The sequence below is a fragment of the Gymnodraco acuticeps genome, unplaced genomic scaffold (assembly GCF_902827175.1).
Source record: "Gymnodraco acuticeps unplaced genomic scaffold, fGymAcu1.1, whole genome shotgun sequence".
NCBI lineage: Eukaryota > Metazoa > Chordata > Actinopteri > Perciformes > Bathydraconidae > Gymnodraco > Gymnodraco acuticeps.
In genome coordinates, this window is record NW_022991588.1 from 110,666 (window position 1) to 129,446 (window position 18,781).

Consider the following 18,781-nt stretch of genomic DNA (forward strand, 5'->3'; position numbering starts at 1 on the left):
ACAGTTCGCCACAAAGCTGACTCATTTTGAATTATGTACACATTATTTTATTAAACCAAACAGAAGAAATAACATTGTGAAAGTATGTGATACCTGACAAGTTATTGAACATCCAACATGTGGCATCCAAAAGGGCACCGTTTCGATATGAACATAAATGACATACACATACTGGCCTTTGTAACAATCCAAAAATATGTACACACATGTATATGCTTTTTTCCCCATTGGCCGTGAATTCAGGCCTACATCTTATTTTGGTGTAACTAACTACTCCCTCTTGTGCTGTACTGTAGATGAACAGGGCCAATTGCCTTCATCATGTAGACACATTGAAGAAATGTTACAAGTGAGCCATTCATGGCAGGTAATTTGTGGAGCAAACTCATATACCAAATGTATCAGATAAAATAAAGGATGTAGAAAAAAAAATAGCTGCAAGATACTTTATATCACAGCATCATTACATAGGAGGCTATTCTAATAACAACAGTCTGACAAAGAATCAGAACTTGGAATATTTACATTGTTCTCTTCACTCTGGACATTTTGTGGTGTAGCATTTTCGTTCTTCTTCAGTCTTCAGATAATGTTCAATTATTTCCAAATTTTCTTTATGCCAAATGTACTTACTTATTGACAATGCAAGATTTAGCTGTACACCATTATTTTTAACACATACACTGATACTACACTTTTTTTTTTTACTGGGATCATGGACTGAAAAGCAAATGACACTAATTAACACAAAAATATTTGCATTATAATCATTAAGAGTGACATCCGGGCGTGCGTACACCCTAGCACAAATGAGCGACCAAAAGAAGATGTGTGACGGCATATTTGTACCATCCATTTTAGTCCAAATTCGGCTTCTTTGCTGCTTCATTTCATCGCAGCGTCTTCCTCTGCAACTTCCTCAGACTTTGTCTCAGCCTCGGCCACTGCCACTGCCTCTGCCTCAGACTCTGCCACTTCCTCAGACTCTGCCTCGGCTTCAGGATCATCCTCAGGATAGAGTCTGCAATATTTGTCTACCATGACATCCAAGTCATGTTTAACACGAGTGTTAACATTTAGCATCGCCAGACTTTTGTTCCACTGCTTACTGGACATGCTGTCAAGGTAAACCTGCAGACGATCACTCGCTGTGTCACTTTTATTGTCCTCTAGTTTCAAAGCTGGCAGGGCAGAAAGCACCTTGAGGAAGGAGTTTACGTTGGGGAAGAACTTGACATCTGGCAGCTGAAGGGTTTCATGGATGGTGGTGGGCAAGCGCACCTCTTTGCCCCTGTGCTTCCACTTGATCCTCCAGCAGTGAAGCTCCGCAGGAAGTGTGTCTGGGCTGGGGAGGTCGGTGCGGTAAACTTCTGCGTAGTTCTCCTCTGTTGTGTTGAACTTCATCTGGCCCATGACGGCTGGGACCAGTGACAGGCATTTCAGAGCTTTGAGGTTGGTCTCGGAGAACATGTCCTCCAACTCCTGCATGACGCCATGGATAACGGGGACGGTCACATACTCCTTAAAATACACTTCTGCATGGACTTCCCCCGCATCAGCTGCACGCTGTTTCCTAAGAAACAGCCTCGGCACATTCACAGGAATCTCCATTACATTGGCCACACTCACAGCCTCCTCGTACCAGAACTCGTGGTAGACATCAATGTTATCATTGACCTCGTTTAGTGAATGCAGCACTGCAGTGAGACTGTTTGCAGCAAAAAACACATCAAGTGTTTCCCCTTGGAGATTCCTCCCGAAGGCTCTGGTGAATGTGAGAACATTCTTTAAGATGATGATGGTGACGATGATTTCAAAGTCAGACAGGGTTTCTGTGATTGAATATGCGTCTGCTGTGACAGCATCAGAAAATGTTCCATCATCATTGTCACGAATGCTGTCCATGCACAGCAGCAGGGGGGGCAACATGTCTAGCAGCACATCAAAGACACTGTGCTTCTCTGTCCATTCTGATCCACAGGCTAGTTTTAATGTATTTCCTTTCTCTTCATGTTTTTGGTAGTGAGTAGAGATGGCTTTCTCAAGCTCTTCCTGGGCAAACGGGGTGCTAAGGAAAACTTTGACCCTCCTCAGAGTCTCCATGACCACCTGGACGTTAGGAAAAGGCAGACTGTTGGCCAGGTGGATGTTCAGCGCCATATGAGAACAAGGCATGTGCAACGCCAGGGGATACTTCTGCATCAGTAATACTGCCACAGCTTTCATCTTGGTGGTGGAGGTCCCGGTAGCCTTGTGGGCCTGACCTCGGCATTCCTCCATGCTGAGCCCCCAGCGGTCAGTCAGCTGGGCCTCCAGCCTCTCTACCAGTGCATTCTCATCACCATCAAATGACATAAAGTCCAAAAACTCCTCACGAAGGACATTTTGCTGGTTCACGTAGCGTAGAAACAGAGGCAGGTGTTTCTCGTTGGCAAAGTCCACAAGGTCACCCGTCACCAAGGAGAAGAAGCGGCTCTCTCTCACCTCCATCAGCATCTCCTCTCTCACTGTGTTTTCACAGACGTCCAACAGCTGGCTCTGCTGGGTTGCAGAGAGGTATTCAGTGTTCACAGCTGTTGCCTGAAATCGCTTCTTCAGAGCTTCATCTCCAGCGTTCATGCGGTAATCTACAAGGGCCTGGAGGTTGCTGGACATGTGTCCGGCTTCAGATACCTTGCAAGCTACTATTGGGATGCTTTGTTTTCCTAACATAACCACAACCTCAAACAAGGACCGCAGGTGGTCACGAAACTCCTTCTCCTCTGTGGAGAGTTGAGGTTCATCCTCATTGGTGCTTGAGCTGTCCTCAACAGCTCCATCTTTTTTGGAAGCAAGCTGCTCAATAGAAGATGCCACTGGGGAAAGACAAACAGACAAAATGTAAACAGTGATCATTTTCAGTAAATAATAATAAAATAAACATTATTTTTCCTTAATGACCACAAAATATATTTCCTATTTACTTACATCTCCTTTCTTTAATCTTCCTTAAATCTTCTTCAGTCTAAAATGAAAAACTCAGGTCATTTACAAAAAACAGACAACAGTTTGCAGGGCTCGACATTAACGACTGCCCGATGGCCCGGGGCCATCTAGTATTTAGCTCGGGCAATGAAGCCTCACCTGCTGGTTGCCCGATCGGGCAATCTATTATGTCAGTATCATGCAGCTCGCGGATCAGTAATGAGTGACCCGACAGTAAAACTAAACATATCTATAACTAGTTTAGGTAGTTTGAGAGGTCATTAAAATAGCTATGTGTGATATTCTAACCTGAAGTGTGTGTTTTGTCCGCTCACCGCTGCATGTGATCATGCAGAGCTGCGTGTCGACTCGTCAGCAGCAGCTGATCTCTCTCTCCCGTCAGATTAGACTTCACTCGCGTTTATGTCCATATCGATCAGATCCAGCTAGTTCTAGCTAATGATATGACTACCTGCTTATTAAAAGACACCTAAACAATAAGTGTCGCTATGCAACTGGGTGAGGCCACAAAGTATAGCGCAGCATTATGCATTTGTTTACATGCCCACCGGAACCCCGAGGCATTACCAACAGATCAACGCACAATCAACCCATACAGGACATCTCTTTCTCCACGTTAAGTGTTAGACATTAGAATTGACTATTCTTGTCTGTCACATACTCTTATTGTCTGTCACATAAGTGGCGCAACTGAAGCGGTATTGCTCTAAAGGGAAATTATTTTGACCGGACATTTTGACCGAAGAGATTTAGATTTGCCGGCTAACGGGAACTCTGACGTCGCCATTTTGTGTGCTTCGCGGACGCGCTCGGCTCCTCTCGACTGCTGCTCGGGTCTGCTCGGTCAGCTTCCGGATGAAGAGGCATTCGTTCGACCAACTTACAGTAGATAACATTACAAACATTTTTAACAGGGGCCATAATAGTGTAAATAATGTTTGTTTTGGCAGTTATAACTGAATGTAATGTTTTCTACTTTTTTACATCTGGGAAGGCATGCCTTCATCAGATGGAAAGTGTCTTGATCAACAACTTAAGTATTTCTTATAGCTATGCAGGGCATGCAAGCGAGCAAACACAAACAAGAACAAACAAACAAGTGAAATGAAGAATAAAATTGAAATTGTACAATATAATATTGTGGTGGTTCATCTTATAATTCTGTCTAGAGAATGCACCAGACAGCATCTAAGACCTGCAACAATCTAAATGTTCTAGGGGGAGGCCCCCCAAACCCTTCGTGCGTCATTTAGTCCGCGCGCATTTTTCAGGGCAATCTCCATTGGGCTCAGGGCCATCTGTAAATTAGCTTAGATGGCCCACAGGGCCATCTCCCAAAATCCTTAATGTCATGCACTGGTTTGTGAACTATCATGCTTAAGAAGTTAATTTAAAACAGCGAAACTATTAAATATTTTCCTTACAAGTTCTTTTATTCGCTTGCGATGTCTGGTATGAGGATTCTTTAGATGGCTTGTCAGATCAAATATGGTTGGAATGGCTGTGTCCTTCAATACAGTCCTGTAGGGGCTCTGAAAGACAATGCAAATTATAAAAATAAATAAATACAATTGGGATAATCCCATTTTTGGGAAAATAAGTAGAAATGTTAGACTTGTTTGAGATACTCACGGTTTTGCACACCATCGCAGGGTCGAAGTGTTTGGCACATAATCTGTAGTGCTTGTTCAGCTGGTCTGACGTTTTTGCCTCTAAATCTGCTCTGCGGCAGTTCTCTACCCAGATTCGGCATCTAAAGGAGACACATAGCAGCTTTATGAGACATCCAAAACAAATCTGTTCTGAGACAGGTGGCTGTGTCTGTAAACACAACTTATATTATCCATAGTATGTGCTCCCATACAATGATTGCATGTGCAATACAATATTTTAATAGTTAACAGTGACAGGGAATATTTTTCTGCATTGTGTTCTTTTACTTTTAGTTACATTTGTCTAATTATACTAAATGTTTTGTTGCAGAACTTTTACAAGAGTTTTAATTGTATAGTGTGGTATTAGTACATGTTTACTTCTGACACACTTTCTCTACCACGGCACTAAAGTAGACCTGGCCATTCAACAAAAACAAGTCAGATATAACGCCCATAGATAGATGTGTCACCTAATTTAAGTCAAACATCACTCTCTGCAAAATATATTTAGATATGTATTTTTAAAATGAATAACAAGCCTAGACCCAACATGAAAAACGTTTCTCTCTGTATATAAGGTAAAGCTTTGGTTAGTTCGTTTGCCAGCTTTGCAAATGTTATGATCGTTGAGCTCTCACTGAATTATCACAGTTTGCAGTCATGTTAAGGATTACATTGAGGTTTCAGTCTGTTTAATCGGGTGACTCTAAAATATTTCCTTCCTACCTTTCTGGGTCCCGTGGAAAACGAAAAAATGCCAAATCTGACTGTGTGCTCTTCCGTGTACAGTTTGGGGCCGCGCAAAAATTCGGCATGCTTCAAGCTAGGTAGTTAGCTTAGCTAACCTAACTTAAGCGCTTTCCTTTACTTAATCGTGTGGAACCATATCCTTTTCTCAGGCTAGCAGAACACTTAAAACGCCTCAACTAGTGTGCGTTTGGGTTTCCATCAAACTATCAAACAGTTTGTGGAGTGGATTCGTGAACACTATCACAACGGTTGAATTTTGAGTAGATCGTTCTGCAGGACGACGTCCCGCCTACCAGGTTCCTGATTGGACGTACACACATTCTGAGGTATAACTATTGGTTGCTGACAGTACGCTGTTCATTTCTAATGACCAATTAAAATACATAAAATATTTCTTCTTCACCCTTAAATATACTGACAGCAGCTTTCCAAGGTTTACTGCTGCTGCCCCCCACTGGCTCTCCCACTGGATGACAAGAGTTAGCCTGCTTAAATTGTAGATTGTCTTTGTGCTTAATATATTAACGATAGATGAGGTTTTCCAAGAAGATTGTAGCTACCTTACCCGTTAGCTCGTTATATGACCTAGGGTTTCAAACAAATATCTAGCCATATTTAGAACATAACGTTAAATCCAATTGCAATTGGTAACTATGAAATCCCATAACTTACTAATTCTTCCTCATTAAGTTAGCTGTCTTAAATGCAGTCAAATCGGTTAAGAGAAAACCCGTTTATTAGATAAACTAGTAAACAGTAGTTCGTCTTTATCCTACAATTAGTAACTGAAAATGATACCCAATCCCCGTTATTTGGCTCGTTGGTCTAGGGGTATGATTCTCGCTTAGGGTGCGAGAGGTCCCGGGTTCAAATCCCGGACGAGCCCTCCTTTTCAGTCTGGAACCGAGCAACACATTACAATCGACACGATCGACAATACGGTCAGTATTCGGTATCAGAATAGCTCAACAAATCCATAATCGCATAAAGTATAATGAATTTAGGATTATATTTTTTATTACATTATTTGATTTATCAAACTACACTGAACTACACGTGAGTAAATTGCGACTAACCAATTTTGTTAACTACAGCCTCCGTCCTTTGAGTAAAACTAAGGGCTCGTCCGGGATTTGAACCCGGGACCTCTCGCACCCGAAGCGAGAATCATACCCCTAGACCAACGAGCCAGAACATCAATTACAGGCCTTTCTGATCTTATAAAATGCCTCATATAAATAAGGTCACGCATTTCTATTTTAGGCTTATACATTTTTATGTTGCTACGCATTTTATTTATTGCAAAGGCTATGATAAAAAATATAAAATTTTGGATGAGTTTTTATGTTACCTGGGGTGAAGAGTGAGCTCTTTCTGAAAATGACTTAATGTAGATGGAGAACAATAAAGACACACAAAGCAATTCAATTAACTTCTTTTTATATATCATACATAAGACTGTCTTAATATAATACAAAGGGCATTGTCATAAACACAGCAAAGTCTTGACTAGATCTTACAATCTGTGGATACATGGACTTATCCTTTCCCCCATGCTGTTCAATTCTATAGTGCATGTTGCATGTACAAAAAAAGTGAAAAAATGTGAAATTAAAAATGAAAAGGATAAATCCAAATTAAATAAGAGGATTTCAACTTCTGTTGGGTGTTCAGATATGTCGACAAGTATACGTGTTTGTGTATAACCCACAAACTGAACAGGCTTATGAAAGATGGAACCTTATTTTTTCAACCATGTGCTTCTCATATAACCAAAAAGTAAGGTTTGTGATGTACATGCACTTACAATATACCCTGTGAAAATTATTAAGGTTTGAAGATCTAGCTTTCCCTGTTTGATTCAAACCCTACCTCATAGTGTTGTCCTGATGTAGTCAAGTACCTTTGCCAAAAGGCAAGGTTTTGCCACTAAGAAAACAGGAGTTCCTGCCCACTGAATGGTCACCAAATTGACAAACATAATCAACATACCAGCAGGAGCAAGGTAGTGAGTTCTATACTTCCTTTATTAAAAAAATATAAATATATACATAAATTCTATTTCAACTATTAAAAAGGGGCTGCATTTCATGACAACTGCTCTAAATAAGAGGTCAATCAGCATGATCTGAAATAGGCGCACACTTACGAGTCACTGCAGTCAATTTTTTTTCTTTTTCAGTCTTTATTTTTGGAATGTTTAGTACCAGTATGAGTGCCAGTAATAAAACCACTGGCCATTTCTAAATGTCTCAAATTCTGCGGGGTATGAAAAATGATTGCAAATTTGCAATTAACCTTGACATCCAGATAAAACCCCAATCTCATTATAGGTAGCTTTACATTTGTGTTTGTGGAAATACCAAGCATGATCTCTTATGATGGTTTCTCCTTTAAAAATGGCAAGAGCATGACCTGTGGCCTGCCCTTATTTTTGAAAGGTGGCTGTGGGCAGGTTTTTCTGTCGAATTTCAAAGCTGGTAAAATGAGCAACAGAAGAAAGAAAGCACTTCAAAATCCCTGATATAAAAAAAAAAAATCTGGTTATTGACTTATGTTGAGGACATGCATGTCTGCCTAGGCAAAGCATGTGGTTGTGGGCTGACGGACACCCTTTCCTTTTTAATAGGACAACAATCATGGGGGATCTGCCCTACCAAATCAGAAAAATAGCATTCATCACAAACTGATTTGCCACAATTATCTTTACCCTGCCAAGACAATGACATTAAGTCTTGCTTTCACGGCAGAAACTAGCCAAGTTGACCAAATGATGTATGAAAGGCAGCAAAACCCTTTGAAATAGTATGATGGGGGCAAAAAGAAAAACGACGACACAGAAATAGAACGCATTAGTCTCCTTTTTTTTTTCTTTTTTTTTTTTAAACCATCAGCTTCTATCTTGCTACTCCGGAGCCTGCAGAGTAACTACCAAATTCTCTAACATACCAAAGTTTTAAAAGACTCCCAAAATAATCTACCAATTAATATGGAAACAGTTTTGGTAAAACGTTGCAAACAAATCTGGCCAGAATACACAATAGCCAACGGTCTCAACAACGGTCTCCAGTTTTGCTAAAAGTAATATATTGCAGCTGTTTGTATTGACGTTAAAATAAGATCTTGATAAACTTTGCGTCAAAGTGGTGAACTGCTACATTATTGGTTACAGACACCTATATGCTATAAAACAACTGCTTTGGTATAAAAACATATCCAAAGGGAAAATAAATTCTTGTAAAATTCACAGCATAATTTGAGGAGAAAAAAGGCAGTCACTTAACTCGTTTTTTTTCTTCAGTTTCCATGTTTTGGATGGAGAGACTTGTGCAGGTGGTTCTGATGAGGAACTACATGCAAAAGGGAAAAATAACAAAACATAAAAGGGTAGACTCTGGAATAGATAGTTCTTTCCACTGCAAAATCCTTAACCAGTGAATAAGATTTTCAAGGAAGTAATGTTTAGGAGGTTGTTGTGTACAATAAGACCCTGTTATGTGGGGCCCTGCTGAAGAAGAAATCTTTGTCGAGAAAGGCCTCAAATTACCATTCTTATTTACCTTTTCTAAAGTTGTTTTAATTTCCTTAAAGAATTAAGGGCTGTCTAGAGAGAAAAATAGAGAAAAGCCATCTTAATTCAAATGATAATGTCCAGCTCCATCCCATTCCAAGTCCATGAGTCATAAGGCCAAAGGGTTATCTAGAACCAGCCACTGACTGTCTTCCTTTCCCGGGCTGGATCCTTGCGTCTCCTGCGCCCGTCGCTGCTCTCATCTGTGCCGGGCCAGGGTGCAGCTTGCAGGACAACGGGGCCTCTAGGCCTGAAGGGTGGTGCCTCCCTCTCCTTTGACCCAGTCGGTGTCAGTATCCACCTGCAAGGTCTCCTCTCCGCCCGGCCAGCACACGCTTTAGGGACTCCACTGCTATGTGCTCCCCTTTGACAGAGTTACACAATACCGACCAACAAGAAATATCACCGCAAACACTTCCCCTCATTGTCAAGCTACAGGATTTACAAGCAGCTTTTTACGAGAAATTTCACTTAAAAAGGGCAAAATAATAAAGAACCAGTGGAACAGTAATGTCAGGCAGCCCACGGTTTGAACCGAAAGAGGACGCCAAGCATTTCATCACCAACAGCTACCTGCAAAACAGCATCAAACTTTGCTCTGAAATGCTCCTTAGAAGATTTTGCCACATAATACCATATGGTGATTACTTGGTGGTTACATGAAACTGGTGAAATGGTAAGATGGATGTCTCAATCTCACTATGGTTATTCCGCGGTATTATTTTGTGCCTAATGATTGCAAAAGAAAGACTGATGAAAATTACATATATACTTTTTAACAAAAGGTTTTTCTCTGTAGTAGCGGTTCAGTGATATCTCCCTTCTGACGTGAGCAGCTTTTGTTCTCAACACACCTTGTAGTAAAAAACACCACCTTAAAAATGACGCACAGGGGGGAACACACAGCCAAATGTCAGTGCAGTCACGAGCTGGCCATAGAACTCTGCTGCACACACACTCCAGTCATTGGAGACTCCTCCCGGTCCATGCCCTGCCTCATGCCCAGGTGGCCTTCCGCTAGGTAGTGGGCAGGCCCTGTGTTCGTGCCCATGGAGAATGCAGGGTGCGCGGCCATGCCAGTCTCCTGCCGTGGGTTCGAGAAGGCACCTAGCCCCATGCTCAGCCCACCATTCTGACTAAAGTCAAGAGCTCCGACAGGCAAATGGCGGAGCTGGTAGGCCTGGTTGCCATGGTTTCCAGTGGAAGAGGACGATGTAGAGGAAGAGGAGGCAGAGGAAGACAGAGAGGTCATGGACAGATGGCCATGAACCACCTCCATGGAGTCCTGTGTCGAGGAGCTGTGTGTCGGGGAGGTGTAGTGGCGTGGGCGTGGGCGTGTAGCCATCATCGGCCCGTGGTGGTGATGAGTATGTGAGTGGGGATGCAGGGCCTTAGGGTGCTGAGGGGGAACGTGGAAGGTGGTCTCCTGGACTGGGTGGGTCTCTCCAGTGGCGGACTCTGCTCCAACACCACCTCCCCACACAAGTGGGGGTGGGTAAGGCTGTCTTGCCTGTCAATGTCAAACAAAGAACAAGAGTCAGTGGTGGAATACGGCCAGAGGTCTTAAGCATTTGCAAAAAAGACTAAACAGAGTGGATATAATTGCCAATACAGCATACATAGCATTCTTTCCCCAAATAATAATAATGATTGATTTTGACGTTTATCCAGTCTTGTTTTGATACCAAGCTACATGAAAAAATACTTTCAATGGTCAAATGTAACCTTTTTCTGATCTGTTCTGAAAGATCTTTACTAAACAGCTTAAAATAAGCAGGCTGGCCTCTGGTACATGCTGAATGAGCAAAGATATACAAAGATACTGATAGAACAAAACATCACAATAACTCCAATCAAATTGTATTTCCATATTGTTCTGATATCTTACTGACCTGCGGGCAGAGGCTGTCACCATCGATGGCAGGCAAAGCCGTGCCGAAGTGTCCTCCACTGTGCAAGTGGTGATGGGTAGGGTCTGACCTGGCTCTGCCACTGGTACTTGTCCCAGAGGATCCTCCTAGGGGTTCAAACAAAAGGAGAGTCACAAATGACGCCTCAACAACATATCAAAGTTTATTTCTGTAGCCCAATATCACAAACATATTGGAATAGTTTCAATGGCGTTCTTACATGCTACAATTCATAATGTAGATGCTAAGTTCCACAAAACCAATCCTCCTTACCAAATAGATAATTTTGGTGAAGTGCATGTGAACTTAGAACAACTGACAAATAAATGTGATACAGAACTGTAAATGAGGGAGAGTGGAGAGACTGAGTGTTCATGTTACCGGAGCTAGAGGAGGTGCTGGAGGTGGTTCCTGAAGACTGGGACTGCTCTAATGCGGGGCTCGTAGACACGCTGCTGCTCGTATTGGTCCCCTCGTCCGCAGTCTTCTTGAAGAAGCTGTGCTGCAGAGCATAGTAGGGCTGGATGCGGCTCTTGGGGTCATAGTCCAACATCCGGAGGATCAGGTCCTTGAACTTCAAGTAGTCAGCAACAGCGTGGCCAGACTCCCCCGCCCGCCGGCCACCTGGACCCCCTGTCTCCACACCCAGGATGGAGTGGAGCTTCCGCGAGGCTGGAGGCTTATACTGTTTAAGGCAGAGTACACAAAGATTAAGAGATTTACTTTGCCATGACTTCTCTTCACACAGTACGTTACATTCCACTGTAATCACAAAATACAACTTTTAGTCAGTCTAACTGAAGCAAACCAAATCAAGCTTACCCTTTTGCCATCTTTGGTCTTCTTAACACTCCATGTACCATCCGAAAGCTTCTCAAAGAACTTCCTGGCTTTTGGGGCTAGGTCCATTATGTGATTAGGTGGGATACCAAGAACCTCAACTATTTTGTTCATCTGGTCCACCTGGGGAACAAGTTATAAATCAAGTTATAATTATATTTCAATCAAATTAAAAAGACATTGAATACATTTTTATCACCATTAAATGTAAAGTCAAATGTCATCTGAGCTTGAGTTGACCTAACGTTTAAAACTGTGGGCTAAGGCATGTGGCCACAATGACTGGAAACAACCATTTACATTATGGCTTGAAAACGTAGTGTGAGCGTGATACGTTTTAGGTTAGTGAACACCACGTATGGATCTTAAGGCCTATACAACATATTTGCCATATACACACACTTGTAAGTAAGACAAAACTCAAAGACAATGAACCGTTGCCATTCTCAGTTATATTAAAGACTAATATAGTACAAGCAGGGCTCATACCTCATTGGCTCCGCTGAAGAGAGGTTCTCCAGTGTGCATCTCTACCAAGATGCAGCCCAAGGACCACATGTCAATGGCCAGGTCGTAGGGCATTCCCAGCAGCACCTCTGGGGAACGGTAGAAGCGACTCTGGATATATTGGTATATCTACAGGAAGAAAGCATAAACAGTCAGTCTCCTTGTTTACCATTAACATCTGAACTATAAGAAAAGGACATTTTTGCATAAATTCATTTATTGCAAATTAGGAAAACTGCAGCTAAATACCCTTTGTCCCAGTTGGCATGAGCTGCCAAAGTCCACTATTTTGATGGCACTCCTCTTGGGGTTACAGAGGAGGATGTTTTCAGGCTTCAGGTCACAGTGGATGATGCTGAGCTCAGGCGTGGCCAGGAAGAGCAGCGCCGTGCATAGCTGCTGGGCAAACTTCCGGGTGAGGTTGAGTGAGACACCACGGAAGTTGGTATTTCGGAGAAGGTCGTACAGGTTATATGAAAGCATCTCAAACACGAGGCAGAGGTGGTTCCGGAACATGAAGTGACGCTTTAAGTGAACTGCAGAAACACAAAGAGTACAATGTTAGTCAAATATAGGACATTTCATTTCTTTCATATATCTTGTCAGATCATAGGCAAATTTCAAGAATGAATTACCGATGTAGTATTTCATCTCGGTATCATGTTTGTTCATGAGCTCTAGGAGGCGCACTTCAATCTGGGCTTGATTGAGGAAAGCTTTCTTGTTCTTAATGATCTTAATGGCGACCCATTCCTGCTCAGCACGGTCATACGCTTTCACAACCTAAAGAGGCCAGGAAAAGAAATGTTAATATTGCAAAGTTAAATCAGAACGGCTCGATTGATAATAAATATTTGAACTGCAAAATCCTCAGGAAGTGTCATCAAAGTTATGCAGAGTTAAATTAAATCACCTGTTTCTCCAATTTCAAAACAATTCTTCGTTTCACATGTATTCAAATAAAGTGTGTGTGAGATTATAATAAAAGTTAAGCACCTGTCCAAATGATCCTTTTCCTATCAAGGAATCAATCTCATAGCGGTCCATCCACTTCTCCCCATTCTTGACGATGTAGTCATAGTTATCATCGTCATAGCCATCATTGAAGACTTTCCTCTCTTTTTTGTGACTGGAGTCTTCACCCTGACCCTGTTGGTGCCGCCGCTTCTTTTTTGCATAATACACCTATAAATAATACAAATCACACTTGAAGAATTTTACATTATTAAAAATATATGTTTTTTCTTCCTTGAAATATTAAAAGATAAATGCATGTATTGAGAATGAAAACAAACCTCATTGATGTGTTTGTATGTTTTGATAAGGTCAATGGAGAGCTTCCTCAGGGGAGCTGCAGTTGGGTCACGAAAGCACTGGGGCATGTGCCTCTGTAGTATCAAAAAGTCACAACATTTCATAAACAAACAGTTTGCACAGTACTTTTGCTTTGTCATTGCATTAAAAGGCCTTGAATACAGTTTACACAATACTTAATGGCTAGACTGAAAGAATATGTGTAAGCAGCTACTCTGCCTGGTGACAGTAGCAGAAAGAGAAGTAGTCTTTCAAATCACATTAAGTAGGCCTATTGCCATTTTTGTAATGTAAAATTCAGATTATAGGAAATGTAAGAGCGGAGGTAGGGGCAGAGTTAGTGTACCTGATTGGCAGTGAGCTGTGGTGTCTGGTCGCTGTACGGTAAGACCGTAACAGATTGGTCAGTGCTTGGCTGGTGGCGGTCACTGTACTGCTGGTGCGTATGGGGCATTGGAGCAGCCATCTGAAGACCAGCAGTGTGTAAAGAAAAAGAGGGCGCAAGCCGGACGGACGAAGGTTTGCATGCTGAAGTCTCTCCTCCTAAAAGAAATGAACACTGCTATCAGTTGCATATAAACCATAATTCAACATTACATGTAACAAAACACACAAAAGGAGTAGAAATGGTAATAATATTGATGTAAAACAGCAGTTTTCCTCATCCAAAAAAGAGATATGGCCCAAAAATCAAACAGATTAAAATATATGCTTTATATTGAACAGATTAAATATTATTCAGCATTTTTTGCAAGTATCCAGTATGAATGTCCTAATACAATAACGTCTTAATTTCTATTTGGGAAATAAAAATATATGCAAAATGCAAATAATGCATTTGTAATATTATCCTGTACATTGAAAATGATCAATTTGACAATGTAGCACAGACAAATGATCATAAAATATTTTAGAACAATTAAAAAATAATTCATTGTTGAGAAAAATGTCAGATTAATACATTGTGTCTTTTGTTAAACATGTTAAGTCACAAAAATGCATCAAAGGATAACCATAAAACAAATTATAGCAGTAAGATATCAACCTTTGTGAAGAAAAAGGAGCAAAACTGCAGGTTTAACAGTGAAAAGGGGTGAAAAGAAAGCACCTCCACTCTATACAGTGAATCATCCTTCATTTTAAGCCAGAAGGAATCAAAAAATTATCAAATAGCATGTTCAGCTATCAGCATCTCTCACCAGACAACACAATTCACCAGTGCTACACAGTAACCACTATTCAGAATCCCAGCAACAGCACCTAATTAGCATAGCCTATCACCACAGAGATACAGCGTGATTTGGCAAGCCCATCAATGCACAGACCAATCACAACGCAGTATGCAAATAGCCTACTTTTGTTGCCAGGGCAGAGCTGCTCCCATTTTCCAATGAGAAAACAAGAAATAAACAAGAAATAAAATTGAACTTTGGCACACTTAGACGCTGCTTTCAACACAAGAGCCTGACAGCAAAATAGCTGCACAGCCCAAAACCTGCACTCCATCTGAGAGCATTAGAAAGCTGACCCAGCTTTGGAAAGGAGAAAATACACATCCACTGACAGAAATAAGAGAAACTGTAAGATGATAGAGTGCAGGCAAAGGCTGTATTTTAAGAAACCAAGACATGTATGCAATATATATAAAAAAATATATAAATAATGTAGGCATATATATATATATACACACATACATATTATATTTAAAACATTTATCTATTTTATAAACGTTACATTTTATTTTATAAAACCTCACATTGCAAGGATGATCAAAGCTATTTGGTTAAAGTAAAACTAATTTTGCCTAATACAATCATATTCATTTGAATCTTTTTATGCACAAAACAAACTTAAAGCACTAAAATTATAAGAATGACTTGTCATGATGACTAGTCTATTTTCCTGCATGTTAAGCTGAGGCCTGAAAACAATTACGTCAACTAAATTGTAATCACTTTAAACTCTTAAATGAAAAAAACATCATTAAATGTATATTTAAAAACTGCATTGATAAATTGTAATACAAATAGCTTTGTGACTTTTATCTACAAAAAATGTCCTGAAAGGTGTGTGTTTGGTTGTCAAATGTAAAACAGCCAAATAAGTGAGAGAAAGAGAAAAAGGTCTTAGTTGTATCATTTCACATCAAAGGCTCAATATATAGCAGCTAACCTGAATGCATTATCTCATGTCAAATTTCACATCATCCTGGGAGGAGAGTCCAGCAGCAAACCACAACCCACTACAAAGAATAGAAACAGACCATTATCATTATTAACTTTAGAGGTTTTTTTTAACTTGTTGTGAAGTAGGGCAGAGGACCCCTTAAGAACAGAGGACACCCCACAACTTTAATAGGGTGCTAAAGGTGACGTTAAGTGTATACACTTAGTTTTTTGTTTTTAATAAAGCTGAAGTACAATAAAAGGCAAGCTATTGGTGGATACACAGTCAAAAGCAGTTCATTTCCAGGCAAGTGTTTTTTAGAATACACAAAATACTTAAAAGTTCTTTGAGAAACTATTAACCAAAAATAATAGTTAACTTACAAAAGGCACACACTACATTAAACACATACTTATCAAAACAAATTGAGATTAATATGGATAGGGACTACATGTCCATAGTCAACATAGCTTTTCATTTTAAGTGTTTTTAATACCTCAAATGTACTTACAAATAGGTAGTCCAACTTAAAATACTGTAAAACCAAATAGTACAGTTCAAAAGGTTGGCGTATAGTGCAAATTAACAAAAACTGGGAAAGTTTGGTTTGACTCCATTTTACAAACACAATACCTGACAGAATAAAATACCTATGGGCTTCATTTGACAATTCAAAAATCTCTAACCCGAATATGTAAGATGTATTTGATGAAAAAGCCATTTAGCAAGCACACTTGTAGCTCTTTAGTCCCTCTTAAACGTTTGATTATTCTTCATTTTCAGTACTGACATATGAACAGTTCCTTTCCTGGCTCTACTCATCACGGCACCAACGGGCCTATTTAGGTGTAAATATAACGGCGACTAGCTTGCTATTGTTAGCCGTATCATATCATACGTGATAGCCGAAGACCTCTGTAACATGACTATGTGTCATCTTCTCACGCCCAATCGACTAGATCCATGCCAAAACTGAATCCAATGTAACCCATCCAAAACAATTAAAAGCCTAACGTCAGTGCATAAAGACGGTGCCCGAGTAGCCATGTACTTACAGATGATGGGGTAGATCTCGTCATGGTTGGAATTTAGAAAGCATATTCAGTGTTAAATTGCGTCCCCTCTTGCTATCGTTCGTGTATGCACCCAATTTCGCGAATAAATGGTAAACGTATTCGGGCTCACGTTACCGTTAGCAGTCTAACTAGCTAACGTTGTCGTCGTTAACGTTACCCTGAAAACTGCGGGACAAGCAAGCATATCTCTCACCAATCCAACGTTAGCTAGTGACGCTGTGCAGCCAGCGGGTTGTGGGGCCCATTCAGCTGGTTCGTCAACAAGTCAACGTTAACCATTAGCCAGGTTAGCCGAATTAGCTACCAGGCGTTAGCCAGGATAGCTAGGTGAGCTTCCGTACTGTATAACTCAAAAACCCAAAGCAGACCACATCGTTTTACAATAAGAAATTGTTTTGTCAGTAATTCAAATGGGACTGTTAGCTTACACGGAAACACTTGCTTAAGTCGTACAATGACAATGTCTTATATTGCAGGGTTAACGTTAGCTGTAACGTTAACACCGTGCCAGTATGACTCTTCTTCCAAACCTATACAATCCGCTGCACCCTATGGCTTACAACAAGCTGGAAAACAGATCCCTGTTAACAATAAAAATCAGTCCGTTGACCTACTGACTGAAATCAGTTGAGAACGCTGGCTTCAGCGGAGTCGGCACCGCCACAAAATGTTAGCTAGCCGCCATACCATAAGCTATCGTTCTCAACTTCACTGTCGCGTCCATCATTGTTAACCATTCGCGTTACATACAATATGAAACTGCGAAGGCGTAAACGTAACATTTTAAGAAAACGAATGGTAACGTCAAAGATAGTATTTTAGTATTACTCACCTCTGATGGCACGATCTTCATTTAAAGTCCAATAACCTGTATGATGAGGAAACTTATCCAGCTTGAGATTCTCCCCTCCCTGCACGGTTAGCGAGTAAGGTTAACGTTAAATCCAATTCCCGTCCTCTGGTCGGCCAACTCTTAAAAAAAATCGCCTTCCAGATTTATTAGGGTCTTCATATTCCAAGCGTTGATGAACAACATCGGCGATCGAAGCAACTTTGACTAACGTTACGATCAGCTGATGACTAGCAACATGCTAACGTTAACTAGCTCGCATAACTCACTAGCTAACCTTAGCGAACTGGCTAGCTAGTTGACTAAATGAACGCAGCTAACATTAGCTACCTGCCCTGGCTGGCTGTAGCTTCTCTGGCTAGCCTGAAGCTAACAATTATAGCTGCCGCTAAACAAACGTTATGTCAAATTCAGATTTTACGTTGTCTTTGCAAATGTAGCGACGGCCACTTCGATAGATACGACAATACTGTTGAATCCAGCTTGTTTCAAACATGAAACAGAAACCGTGTCCTCTGATAATTTTGGTTAGGAATTTTGTGTAAATTTTCACAAAATGGCGCGCGGTCCAAACCTGCGCAGTGAACCGGCCCGGTGGACCAGAGACACGGACAACTGAGTTAGTGCGGCGCCGCCTAATTGTTTCAACTATTTAAAACGTCGGCCTCTTGATCTTCTTAATCCGATCCACTAGACGCATTTCGATATCCAAAAACGTCAAATATATATCCACTGACAGCATTATTCCGGCGGGAAGGGAGAACATTTGAAAAGACTGAGCTGGGAAAAAAACCCTCCTGACAAAATGGCGATGCTCTAGCTTGTTGCCATGGCAACTGTCAATCAAAAAAAAAAAAGTACCCGGATGTACCAATGACGAATAAAATGTAACTGGCCAGAGTTACAGGACACATAACTCCAGTGGTGTCCCTGTCTGTCTGCCGACCGTGTTTGGCCTGTTGCTACCGTCCGGCAGAAATGCGTTTATTTTTACAATTTTAAACATCCGTTATTTTTATGTGTAGCCTTATGCTGCCAGTTTCGTCTATCACAGCAAGTTGGTATGTGTTTCCTATCTCCTTTTTTTTTTAACGTTGGTGTTTTGAAGAATAGCTTAGCCAAAACTATTATTTATAATAATAATACTTTTTTATAGA

The 18,781-nt window shown here is 40.9% G+C and overlaps 2 protein-coding genes and 2 non-coding genes across 8 annotated transcripts; 1 reads left to right on the top strand and 3 right to left on the bottom strand.

The window, feature by feature from the left end:
• Window positions 1-24: 24 nt before the first annotated feature.
• On the bottom strand, window positions 25-5,695 carry thap12b (THAP domain containing 12b). The gene is made up of 5 exons (XM_034197910.1): window positions 5,367-5,695; window positions 4,618-4,738; window positions 4,410-4,517; window positions 2,968-3,004; window positions 25-2,855 (listed from the first exon to the last, which is right to left on the bottom strand). Exons 1-5 carry the CDS (start codon window positions 5,453-5,455, stop codon window positions 886-888), a joined length of 2,325 nt encoding a protein of 774 aa, XP_034053801.1. The 5' UTR covers window positions 5,456-5,695; the 3' UTR covers window positions 25-885.
• A 509-nt stretch (window positions 5,696-6,204) lies between these two features.
• On the top strand, window positions 6,205-6,276 carry trnap-agg. Its single transcript has one exon. It is a non-coding gene; the product is annotated as a tRNA-Pro (tRNA).
• Window positions 6,277-6,508: 232 nt separating this feature from the next.
• On the bottom strand, window positions 6,509-6,580 carry trnap-cgg. The gene has a single exon. It is a non-coding gene; the product is annotated as a tRNA-Pro (tRNA).
• A 233-nt stretch (window positions 6,581-6,813) lies between these two features.
• On the bottom strand, window positions 6,814-18,442 carry dyrk1ab (dual-specificity tyrosine-(Y)-phosphorylation regulated kinase 1A, b). 5 transcript variants are annotated; one of them, XM_034197857.1, is made up of 12 exons: window positions 17,607-18,442; window positions 15,705-15,774; window positions 13,879-14,075; window positions 13,514-13,606; window positions 13,215-13,403; window positions 12,854-13,001; window positions 12,468-12,754; window positions 12,201-12,347; window positions 11,694-11,834; window positions 11,253-11,556; window positions 10,854-10,978; window positions 9,884-10,471 (listed from the first exon to the last, which is right to left on the bottom strand). In XM_034197857.1, exons 2-12 carry the CDS (start codon window positions 15,712-15,714, stop codon window positions 9,884-9,886), a joined length of 2,229 nt encoding a protein of 742 aa, XP_034053748.1. In that variant the 5' UTR covers window positions 15,715-15,774; window positions 17,607-18,442. The 5 variants fall into 5 exon arrangements, with proteins under 5 accessions (XP_034053750.1, XP_034053748.1, XP_034053749.1 ...); XM_034197858.1 differs by lacking the exon at window positions 17,607-18,442 and adding an exon at window positions 16,754-17,013; XM_034197859.1 differs by lacking the exon at window positions 17,607-18,442 and having other exon boundaries at window positions 6,814-10,471; window positions 15,705-15,714.
• Between the last annotated feature and the right edge of the window lie 339 nt (window positions 18,443-18,781).